The 13,024-nt window shown below is 39.7% G+C and overlaps 1 protein-coding gene across 1 annotated transcript; it reads left to right on the top strand.

Moving 5' to 3' along the window:
* Positions 1–1,193: 1,193 nt before the first annotated feature.
* Positions 1,194–5,813, top strand: polr2m (RNA polymerase II subunit M). The gene is made up of 4 exons (XM_080729770.1): positions 1,194–1,456; positions 2,235–2,729; positions 3,367–3,610; positions 5,410–5,813. Exons 1-4 carry the CDS (start codon positions 1,347–1,349, stop codon positions 5,551–5,553), a joined length of 993 nt encoding a protein of 330 aa, XP_080585896.1. The 5' UTR covers positions 1,194–1,346; the 3' UTR covers positions 5,554–5,813.
* The last annotated feature ends 7,211 nt before the right edge of the window (positions 5,814–13,024 follow it).

Below are 13,024 nucleotides of genomic sequence, written 5' to 3'. Positions count from 1 at the left end.
CCTGCAGGGACGGGGCCGGCTCCCAGGGGGTCCCCGAGGGGTCCCCCACGCTCGGGGACCCCCGCGGACCACCTCGCAGCCCAAAAAAACCCGGCCGAAACGGCCAAACCCAGCCCGTCCACCGCATCTATAGCGGATACCCAAGCTCGTGGCCGTGGGGCTAACATATTGTATATTTACTGTATGTATACCATTGTGTTTCATGTGTATAAAACATATTGTGCATTCAATAATATGCTATTAAAATAATAGATGAATATGATCATGCTTTTATTTTAAACATGCATGTACCACTGCCATTTATAAACATAGTTTATTAACTGACAACCAATACTATCAATCTAGCACAAACAATCTGCCAATTACACAATAATCATGTAAACAAGCTATTCAAAAGAGGCAGATATTTTATATTTAAAGACAAAATATATTTTTTTCTTTCTTTTTAAAAATACAATACAGATATAGATTTTATATAATTATTATTATTATTGTTCAACAATTTCGGGGACCCCAGTATCCCCGCGGACCCCCTAGGAGTCACAGACCCCCTGTTGAAGAACCCTGGTGTAAAGCCTTTTATATCCATGTGTTACTTCGAAACATGAAGACGAACGGCGCTGCAGGGTTAGCACTATGGGTTAGCAGCTGGACTGGTCCAGGGTCTCCCTCATGCTCTGCAAGGAAGCAGCCTCTAACACAGGACCAAGAATTCCACTGCCCTACTAGTGCTACACTCTAGTCAAAATAAACTAAACTACTTCGCTATTCACAAAAACAAAGGTTATTTTGTGTTGTTGAAAGTGTATTCTCGAGAGTGGAAAACCTCTCAGCACCCCATCCACGCTGTAAAATACACTTTATGAGCAGAAAATAAAATAAAAAGTGCGCAAGTGACTTCTTGCCGCTTGTGGAGGTCACGTGATGTCTCTGCCTTGTGGAGGTGCCCTCTTGGCTGTCGTCTCTGCTCCTCTGCCTTGGAGGAATGAGGTCACTTCCTGCCTCCCATTGAGCTTCCTGTCTCCCATTGAGCTCCATGGGCTACAGGAGTCTGCGCTTGGGTGCTCTCGCAACAAAGTGCACTACACACACCGGTACTGTAGATGGCGGTAGAACTACATTTTAACACGACGGTTTCCGCAGGAGAAGAAGATAGTTTTTAGGTTTGAACTGCTTTAGCTTATGGTGTTTACATCGTGTTGTGTTGTTAAATAACGTCATACACGTCGATTAATCGTCAGAGGCGGTCATTTGATAACGGTTCGGTGTTCATTAACGTCCGTAGCGTCAGTAAATGGTCAGAGTGGGGGGACATTAGCTCGTGTTGTGGCGTTAATAATGTCATAATGTCGTCGTCGTGGACAGACCGACAGGGACATGTAGGAGACCTGCAGCGTCACAGTAAAGAGGAGCTGTGTGACATACTGCTGAGACAAGACAAGATACTCAACAACAAGTAAGTACTGTCAACCACCTGTGTGTACTGTATGTCCGTCCTTTTGGTTCCATCTGTACAGTAAACTAATATTTTAATAATCATTTTAATATTAGCTCTTTATGTGTGTCTGGTAATTTCTGTCCACTCATTTGTATGTCCATGGTAAAAATATATTTTTGACAACATTTTTGACCAAAAGCCAGTATGGCAATGAATGACCCTTGTTATGTCATGTACTCTAGTGTGCGATGTGTTTATCAATCGCAATCTCGTGTTGCGTGAACATATATTGCTATTTAAAACGATGTGTGTGCATGTGTTGCTTATTATTAGGTTATTAGGTGTTTACAGTATTGATGTTGTTTTTATTTCAAGGACCCTCTTTTCTATCTCAGGGACACTATAATCTACACACAAATCCTCACTTACTGTTGATGTAACTCCTAGAGTGTGTACACATCATGTATTTTGTTACAGGCCCATAAGGGTGCATTTTGACCCCCTGAGGACTAGTGGTTTTAGTTTTTGTCAGATATAGGAAGTTTAGGAACAACAGCATTATATTATTGAACAGTGAGTGAACACTGTTGCAATATTGCATCGTCTGTCATAATGACTTTGTGTGACTTTGTGATCCCAAAACTAAAACCTAATGACAGTGTCATTAGGTTTTAGTTTTGGGATCACAAAGCACCCTTGACACAATTTTTGTGAGCTTTCTATTATTCACGCAAAATAATCTTCCTACAATGATCAATATTGATATTTATATGACGATGATTGTGTTATTTTGCAGGGGGTTCATACAGAAGCTTCCGGACAAAGGGAAGAAGATCTCAGAGTTTGCAGCGCGAGTGCGTCTCGCCATCGCCCACCATGAAGAGAAAGAGAGAAAACAGGACATGTTGTGTTTTACAGAGTTTCAGTCCAAATACCAGCAGGCCTTCTCTCAGCAACGAGCCGTTGTCGGCAACCATAGCCCTGCCAGCTCCTCCCTCCACAACGGAGCAGGTGAGGAGAACACCATAGAGATGGCAGCGGCCGGTGGCTCTGTGAACTCTGACAGGACAGCAGAGAGTGAGCTCGCAGAGGCCTTGGAAAGGGTCAGCCTGTCTCACACCACCAGCAGCACTGATGCTGCTTCTGCTGCCGGAGAGCGCAAAGACGCCGGTACTGAAATGAACAATTACTTTCTTCAAAAACATCCACAAAAGAAGGCGCACTTCATGGATGTTCTGTCAAAAAGCGAGCACAATCCGAGCCCCGGGAGACAGAAGTTCAAACCTAACCAGTGAGTCATTTGACTGGATTCTTTTTTTACATTCGTATTAAAATAGTTATGAGTACTCACGGTCTTAAAAAAGTATTCATAATGTGTTTTTGAAATAAAGCATAAATTATGCTAGTAGGGCCAAATCAAAATGATACATTTTCTCTAGCTAAGAGGGGTTGGCATGGTTAGTACATAAACAGTCAATTCTTAACCACTTGTTTTCCTAGTGTCCATTTTCTGGGCATAGGCAATAGGCGAACGTTCAGTAAAAAATAGATCTACAAGCTAATAAATAATACATCACATTGCAATGTGTTGTCAGCTTGTAGATCGTCTATTTTTATCAGAGTTGTAAGAGATTTGACAAAGAAGGGTAGAAAGGGAGGAGACTGAGTATATACCAGACCCCGGGGGACCCATAAGTATAACTTATCTGTTTCAGGTGTAAATGTCCAAAACTGTTATTTTCAGGATTCAAATAATGAAATAGCAAAAGTAGCACATGATCTTTTTTGTGACGCTTTAGTATTTACAAAAAAAAAAAAAAATTAGAATACGGAGATAAGACGATATGGTTCAAGTGGTTAATAACAATGTAATTGATGTGGAAATGACCTCATCTCAGTTGAAACTTATCACTACATCTAATTTCCAGGTTGGGCCCCAGAAGTGGCAGCTGCTCTCCCTCGGGAGGGTCCTTGTCACCTGGCCGATCGTCACTCGGAGGAGGTCTGTCACCGTCACCGATCCTCTCAGCTGAAGCCCGGAAGGAACGAGACAGGAAGCACTTGGATGACATCACGGCGGCGAGGCTTCCTCTCCTCCACCATGACCCCGCACGGCTCCTGTCCCTGGAAGAGTCGGCCGACCTGCTCAGGGCGCAGACAAAGAGACAGCAGGTTTGTACAACGCATGGATTAAACTAAGTTCCTCAGTCACCACGACTGATTTCAGTCGCTTGGATTCTATAGAGGTCAGCATGTCTTTTATGGAAGCATGCCATGCACTGAAAACAGCAGATCTACAAGCCTGTTGCCTATTTTCGTTTATTAGTTATTTTAAGATTGAAGAGTATTTGAAGTAGTCAAACTGGCAAACTAGCAATGTTCATTCTTCCAGAAAGATCCTGATGATCTCAGATATTTCATATAAGAAGAGGTCAACCCTCTGGCATCTGGTGTCTTGTTTTAAAATACAAAATGACTATCCTTTTTTTGTCAGTGCAGGTACAGTATAACCTATTTTAGCATCCATCTGCAATTTCTTCCACTTGTTGGCTGTATGGCTACCAAAACATAATCATTGATTTGACATATATTATTGTACTAATTGTTTATTTCTGAAACACAGTGCTAGTGTGTGGGGGCTCCTTTCACGCCGTTTCACAAATCAGATTAGGACTTGGCCTAACAAATGTATTCAGTCGTGAGATTTTATTTTGCTTTAATCCATGATAACCAATTAAACCCTATATATGTCTTTGACCAGGATCCCCCAGGGGTCAATGCTTGGTCCCCCCTTTTTTCACCCTCTAAACCAAATCTATTTGCCCCGAAAAGAGCCGTTTTGTTTTTGCGACGCGCTTGTAGATCGGCTATTTTCGCCCCCTCCCAGAATAGGGATCGCGAGGGTTCATGTGGATATAACGTCCACATGAGAAAATCAATGGAGGCGCAGATGGTGGGAGTTAGATTGAATGGATTTCTCTACAAAAGAACACTATTGTACTGTATTGTTTTGTACGTTTCGTGAAGTTTTGTGGGAGCACAACTCTGCACAAAGTGCAAGAAAAAAACACTTGCACACAAAGTACAAAATCATTCATTTTTAACTGGTATACTAAAGCAATGATTTAAAATAATGGTGAACGAATTTGATTGTTACACATTTTTGGAAAAATAAATGCATTTTGTGATTATTTTAAGTACTTTATAATTAGTTCTTTATAGCGTGATTTAAATCCAACAATGGGATGTTAAACAAGCACGTAATTCATGATGAACTGTGACCAGAAGGTTTTAGACCGACCGTCCGTCCGACCGACTGATAGAAGGGCTCATTCTGACTTTGACACAACAACACCTGCATTATACCCATTCAGGCCGGGAACACATTTTGCTGTTTGGGAGGGGCTTACAGTACATGTACAGTATGTAGCAACATATTTGTTTTGTAGGCTCATTTCTGATTTAGCCCTATTCTATAGGTTAGGCCTAAATGGGTTAAGCTGTAGAATAACTAAAGGCAGTAACAAAAAAAACTATGCTACGTATACAGAACGGCACTATCGGACACAATGGAAAATTAGTAAATGACGAGAAAAAAACAATGAAATTGTTAATTGTATATTTTATTTATTTCATTCATTCAACCTAACGGGTCAAAGAAGCTAGTTTTTAGCGTCCAACTTCCAATAAAGCTGTCTATACCCTAAAAGCCAAAGGTAACCGTCTATAATTTAACCTTGATACTAGATATTATGTCTTCTCCACATTCCAAAGGTGCCAAAAAAAACCGCAAACACTACGTCCTTGTCCAAACACTTTATGGAGCTCACTGTATGGCTTATTAGCAATTCTAGTTTCGTTGATGCCTTTAAAGTGGCGTGACGGCGTTTAATAATACTCCGCTTCAGCCTCTAGTGTTTACAAACCTTTTCATGTCAGCTTTTTCCTCTGCTGTGTTGTGTTAATTTCAGGAATTGCAGGCCAAACAGGCAGCCCAGAAACTGTCTGAGGGGCTGAGGAGCACTATGGGGCGCTTCGACCCTGATGGTGGCCCCACGGCTGCCTACAGAGAGGTTCACGATGATGGAGCCCAGCTCTCCTCAGAGGAGGACTAATCCCTGAGGGCCCAGTACCGGGGGGTGCTGAGCATAACCTTTACGGCCCGGGACAACAGGCTGTGGGCCCATGCGATGGGAGCCTATGGAGTGAGGATTTTCACTCCCTAAGACACACATTCTTAAAGGGGGATATATGGCATGAGCCATGTGCATTGGGGGCATTCTAAAGCCGTTAGACGGTGTCCCAGACTCTCCCACTCGGTAGGTTGAATGGTGGGTGGTTAAACTTTCTTATTGAGATGTCATCCAGGCAGCGTTGCATTAACACCCTATATACTTTGTTGACTGGGGGTCCCCCTGGGGTCTATACTCGGGTCCCCTCCTTTCCCCCCCCCCCCCCCCCTCTCTACACTGTATATCTTCGCAGAAAATAACCGATGTACAAGCTCACGCAACGCTTCATCGTCATGACACGTTGTGAGCCTGTAATTCGGACATTTTTGCCCATTGTTTGCCCTATTTTCGTTGAATGTTTGCCCCGAATAAGGATGCTATAGGGCTCATGTTGTTAAGTTGTTGTCGTCTCCTACAGGAAGAGTTAAGTACCTTTTGCTTACGTTGTGTCCAAATTGTCCGCCGTACTCTGGGATGTATGTACTGTATGTATGTACGACCAGCTGTTCTTGCCTGTAATAAAGTACACAGACAAAATTCTAACCATAAATGGGGTGGAGAAGAAAATAACAGAACAAACACTTGTGTGTTTATCATCTTAAGTTTCATGATAAAATTGAGCAGCTATAAAGGCATTTGGGTTGCAGTATGCCTTGAAAATAGCATACTAAGCATGATAATTGTATGCACTACTGCACAATGCAGTATACGATATAAGTGTATTTATTTTAAAATATTGATGCGGTGTTCACATAGGCTACTGATCAGCAGGTAAACCTCCAACTTCAATGTTTTCACCTTGTGTAAAAAGTGGGTAAATATTATTTTTGTACAAGCTTCCATGAATGTAGTTACAAAAAGATAATCACAAGGAAAGGAAAAGGGCTTCACCTTTTTTATCTTTTTGTAATAAAACGTTACTAAATATCGTCTGTCGGGTAGAAATCTCCCAAACTGAATTTTCACTATTCAAATAAAAAGAATTGCAGATCTACAAGCTCAAAATGTGGCGCTTACGTTCTGCTACTTTTGATGCTTTTGTGTGACTCTGCATGATTAAGCAGGGCTTTAATTTACAAAAAGTTAAAAGATGGAGAAGAGGTTTCTTTCCGACAACGCCGATATACATAAGGTATGTACAATACAATAGTATCACAATACAGTAAGGCAGAGCACCTCGGCACTAAAGCAGACTATTTGTTACACAGCGAGGGACCGTTTGCAACCATTTCAGAACAGAGATGCTGCTGTCATGTGTGAACTAAATAAATTGATATTATTCCTGATATGTTGCCAGCCCTTTTCTGTATTACAGCTGTATTTATACAGCAGTCTTATTCAGATTGAAGATGTCACAAATGCCAGTCTCCAATTACATTTGGAGTAGAAGTGTATTTTATTTATTTATTATTATTAAAGTTAGTACTATAAAAGGATTAAAATCTTGATTATTTATTTGGTCTTATTTTCATCTGTGAGGGGTGGTCCAATACATAAACTTAACTGTCTGTCAGCTACTCAGCCTATTGGCAACTTTTCATACACTGTCCAACAAACAAAATAACTACGGTATGTATGAACATAACTTTGCCATAAAGGTTGCTTTTATTTTACTTCCTAAAAAGGAACTTTATAAACACAGATGAATATATTTCTATGATCATTTCAGAGGTGTTAGAAAACTGGAAATATCCCTTGTAAAAAAATGACAAACATATTTATAACGAACTGCTATTCCATATTAAGCATCAAGCAGACATCTTCCAAGAATGTTTTGTTACCCGTGCTGTGGTTAAGACCAGGGCAATAACTCGGCTGTCTCTAGAATCCTGTGTGATGTTATCAATGGGGAAATCTATGACAGACTTGATAAGATTAATAGAGGCAGCAGTGAAATATGGGAGCGTGATGGCTTGCTCCATCTGGATCCCATTTGGATGGTGTTATTATTGCTGGGAATGGCAGGAGATGGGATGGCATGAGGCGTATATGTGACATTGTAAACACCATTTCTCAAGTCTGCTAATGTACAGTAGATAAGAGATGCCGGGCTACATTAAAGGTGCTGTAAGTGATAGCTTTTTTTGGTTAAATAAGAAAATGTTTTAGCTTTAAAAGTGAAAGCTCTATATTCTGATAATAATTGCCAACTTCTTTCCAGCTCTTTAGTAAACAGGAAATACATTTTCAGTTTCGGGATACCAATTTGAGTCCTTTTGGATAAACATGGTACACCGACCTGAACATTTATTTTCAATTTACTAAAGAACTGGAGAGACTCCTGTTAATTTCCAAACACCATAGCAATGAATATAGTTATTTAACAGTTATTTGAAAAATAATAATCACAGAATCTTGGCTACTGTATCTTTGCCAAATGTTCTACAATTTCTGTTGAACGTTTGCCTATTTTCACCAGAATAGGGATGCTAGGGGGTTCTCTTTGTTTAGCCATCTTTCTTAAACGGCCCTTCGAATTGCTTCTATTCCAGTTTTCTCAGATACAACCTTTCTTCAGAGTGGCTCATGATTCAGGAATTTTAATGAGAATGTAAGGAAGTGATTGAATGAGGTTCACGTGGACCTGGGCCTCGGTTGGTAGATGCTCCTTGATAACCTTTGATAATTGCAACCACGGCATCGCTGGGAGATACTCAGCAGGGGAAAAAAAAAGAAAACACCATCTGGCTGCTGTGTGTTTAGACATTGAGGCTGATGAACTCCAGAAATGCCCTGCTTTGACTTCCAATAATAAATATATGAGCTCTGCTCTATAGAGAGGATCTTCCTTGTACTGGGAATAATTAGGGTCTACCTTCCTAACATAAATTCAAAGACTGTTACCAATTAAGGGGCACTTTTTTCCCCCTTTAGCTTTTACTCCATAGTATCTGACCCACACTATCTGTGGTTGATATGGCTGACGTAGAACCAAGCCATGCATTCTACGGCCACGGCCCTTTGTGTGTTGTTTGCCGGAGGAGGAGGTTGTTTATACTTGAACTTGGTGAATCCCACACCCCTCATCACTGATTAATAAGCTTCCTTGTGAAGCTTATAGTCTGCAAGCGATTTGCTCCAAACTCGAAAGTCCGAAATCACACGTCTCAGGGGAGAGGACATAATTTGGTCTTTGGGAGGAGAAAATGGTACACTGCTTTCAAAAAACGGCCTCTTCAAAGACAAGTCAACGCAGCCTTACATTAAATACATGATGTATAGACTGGCATTAAGCAACAATTTAGTCTCTCGGGCAGAATGGGCGCGTTATGTCTGCCAGGTTGCAGAGGCTGAGGTCATATTTTTTCCAGCCTCTCTCATCTGATGTTTTGGTCTTATTTTTTCAAGGCACACAAGGATATGAAATAATGCCGTACTCAGCAGCTTTCTGCAGATAAGGTTACAGTTTATCTCCTCTCGTCCCAATTAGAACCAGCTCTCTTCATACAAGGCCTGGAATTGAATTATGAGTTCCAGGTTTTTTTTCCCCTCCCTTTTTTTCCCTTCTTTTTTTGGGGGTCTGTATTTTGAAATGTGCCTGCCTTGTTGATAAATTGTACACATCAAATATTTTTTCATTTCACAAAGCAGAACCATCAACTGGGGCACTCGCCAGGGGGTTCTGTTTTTGTAACAAATCTCGAGGCGTGGATGATTTGGAATAGGTTTAACAAGAGTCACTGTGTACTGGCTGAGCTTTCATATGTTAATACATATCCTATATGTTCGAGCCATGGCGGGAGCGCCACATTTCTTAACTATTAAAATGATCTCAAGCATGACAGTTGAGGTTGCCTCTGTTTCATATGCAAATGCCATTATGTCTGAATGTGAAACTAACAGCTTGTGTGGCTGCTCTCTATAGGACGCTGCAGTTGACAACATGCAGAGGAAAGTTAAATGCTTATTTTTCATACATTTCTGACTGTGAGAAACTTGTGTGAGACTCTAAAAAGGTAACTTTAGCCCTGTTTATGTCATTGCCCATGCAGGAAGCAATGACGCGTATACAGCTGTCTACCATGTAGTGTGCAGTATGTAGGCCTACACACTGAATGCACATTGAGATTAGTGGTGGAAGAAGTACTCACATGTTGTGCTTATATGAAGTATAAAATACTCTAAATAAAAGTCCATGTTGGAAAATTAGCTTGAGTAAAAGTATAAGCTTGCATTGAAATATACTTAAATGTCTTAAAGTATATTTAAATGTCTGACTGTACCTTGTGCTGTTTACAATTCTGACTAGTAAAGTATTCACTCAATCAATCAATCACTCATGTGCTGAACGTAAAATGCAGAATGACCCATTTCAGAAGTTTCCAAATGTATATATTTTTTTCTTCTTTCTTTCAAGGACAATAGCAGATCTACAAGCTCAAAATGTGGTTTGCTGCCATTTGTGGATTTCTGCAAAAAAAGAAAAAAAACATGCCTATTGAAATGCATTGACAGTACATCATTTATTTATACTTATATATAAATGTTGGTCTACTGTATAAATGTAGAATACATTGTAAATGTCTTGTATTCAAACCCAGCTTGTATTTGGAATGTTCTGGGAGCTTTTCAAGAGTTAAATATGACATTAAATGTGTATCAATAATATCCTTGTGTATGTTTATAGGAAGCTTACGTGAGTTTGCCAGGTTGGATTACTTCCACGCCTGATGTCACTGCCTTGAATAGTATGGGAAATGTGGGGGCGGATTTAGCTGTTCAAGTCTGATTTCCAAAAAATGTATATTTATTGCTTACAGATTGAGAATTCCATGTTACGTATAACAAAGGCATTTTTTTTTTCACAGTTGAAAAAAAAATGTGTTGAAAAACCTACCACTGGTTCTCAACCTGTGGGTCGGGACCCAACATGGTTTTGGGTCCCCAGATGCAGTGAAATGACAATTTAACAAGCCTTCTAAAAGTATTTATATAAATATAAACATTTCATCTGATACTGTAGATGCGAGTTAGGGTTAGTTTGATTAAGTTCTTGTTGAATGCAGTAAGGTGAATCCAGGGTCATGTTAGAACCATCCTATTTGCTCAGCAGTGGGACTGAATGATTGGGAGGCCCCTGGGCAAAGGGCCAATGTTGAGGCCCCAATCTCTGGCACTCCACACCCACAATTAATACCCTGAAAGTTACCAAACAAAACAACAGGTTCCAACCTCTTAAAGCAGCATAAGCAGAATGAAAAGACTCGCCAAATGTCTTCAATGTCTCTTTTTTTCCCCCCTCCTGTTTATCAGTAACATATTTTCTAAACTAAAGTCAAATGGTGATCTGTGTGTGCACGAGTGTGCGTGCGTGGTGACTCGTGCGTGCATGCATCCAGTTACGCGTGCATTTATGAGTGTGTGCATGCGCACGTGCGTGAGTGTGTGCGTGTTGTTGTCTTTGAGTGTTTGACAGATTGCAAAGAACCTGAAGCTTCTCATCTTTGATTCTTGCCAGAGAGTCCTGGGAATTTGGACAGGATGAAAAGTATTTAATAGACAGGTAAAAAACAAACAATCAAAAAACAATTCCACATGATGGTTAAGATTATGGTAAAATGACTGGAATGTGATAATATATAGATGAGGCGGTTTTACGGCAGTGCCAGTGATTTGTTTGTCTGACAGCATAGCATGGCATTGTTTTCTAGCCTATAACATAGCATGTTTTTTTGTTTAATATATGTATGTTGGGTGTGCTTATAGCATGGCATTTTCTGTTCTCTGGATAATATTGTATGCCATACTGTATGTTTAATGCTGTAGTGTGGTATTATGCTTTTTGGACAACATTTCTTTGTTATGATGACATTGTAAGCTAATAGTAATTTGACAATGTGCTGCAATTGTATTTTTTAGGTTAAGTTATGTATGACATTTATGGCATTGTTTTTTGTATATTATGGCATCTTGTTTTTATGACAGTAGTATGAATTTAACTTCATTGGTTTTTAGGTCAGTATATATTTTTTAAATGATGACAAGTGGGTATTAAATGGCTTTTCATAATTCTGATATCATAATTACCTTTTGAATTGTTACTAGGGACTGCTTGGGTATATTTCCTGTCAGCTATTGATATTACTGCCAAATAACTATTCCCAATTAGACACCAGAAGAAGAAATAAACTTATTTAGAATTATTTAGAAACAAATTGTTTATCTTGTCAAGTGTGAAAGGGTCTATAGATTCGTTTTTTGTGTAACTTTGTGTAACAAAAGGCACATTTAAATTGGGTGAGCTCCCCTTATTAAAAGAGCATTTTAATAAGGATAGATAGCCTACCACTTAGGTATTTTCTGTCACTACATTTGTTCATATCATTGTACAAAAAAGGTCTCCATATTTTAACTCCGTGTTTTTATTTATTTATTATTTTACAGCGTCACACAAAAGCATAAAAAGTAGCAGATCTACAAGCTGTTTTATAATTTGAATCCTGAAGACTGTGAAGAGTAACAGTTTTGGACATCAAGGTTTAACTTAAGAACCGTAACTGTGTATATTTCTTTAGCATGTATTTTCTTTGGCATATGGTATCTGTGTCATATTTTCAATTATACTGGCAGGATTCAAATTCAAAAACAGCAAAAGTAGCAAATCGACAAGGTCAAAATGTGGCACTTGTGGATCTGCTACTTTTGATGCTTTTTCATGACACTGTAGTATTATCAAGACGTTGATCAACACACAAAGTTAAAACATGGAGATAACAGGTTTCTGTCCTGACAGAAACGATGCTCTGAGAATGCTGGAACGCACCCGGAGTGCTCTAGACTCTAGGCCTAGGGTAAGGGTTGATATGAAAATCAGAATGCTGTGCTGTTGGAACACTTCAGAGCACACACTTTTTTGTGTGTGTGAAAAGCCCTGAGTGTCTGACCATCATGATGACAACACTGTCAGAGGAAGTCACTTTTTGGTTGCTTTCAGGTATGCGTATATTGCCTACAATGTTTCGCAAACTGGAACCCTAGGGGGGTGACGGGGGTCCCAAAATGATTTCACAATGTAAGGACATTTAAGACCTTTTCAATACCTCTAAAATGAAAAGAATTAACTAATAATAAGACCATTATAGTCAAAAGTAACCAACATTTTTGAAAAATGTTGAATAATTGTAGTTATTTATTTATTGTACATAGGCCTACATCTTTTCTTCTGGGGATCCTTGGCACAACAAAAATATTTTCAGATGGGGGTCCGTGGCCAAATACATATCAATTTGGGGGTCCTTGAAATGAAATAGAACCACTGGCCAACACCAGAAACCTACAGACACCTGTTTGCCAAGTCTTTAGGAAGTATGGCCTATTAATATCACCACAAAGAAGTAATAGCCAGAAAGTTATG

The sequence above is a fragment of the Nannobrachium achirus genome (genome assembly GCF_963921795.1).
Source record: "Nannobrachium achirus genome assembly, chromosome: 7".
Classification (NCBI taxonomy): Eukaryota; Metazoa; Chordata; class Actinopteri; order Myctophiformes; family Myctophidae; genus Nannobrachium; species Nannobrachium achirus.
The sequence above is the reverse complement of the archived record's forward strand: the minus strand, read 5'-3'. Positions and strand labels throughout refer to the sequence as shown.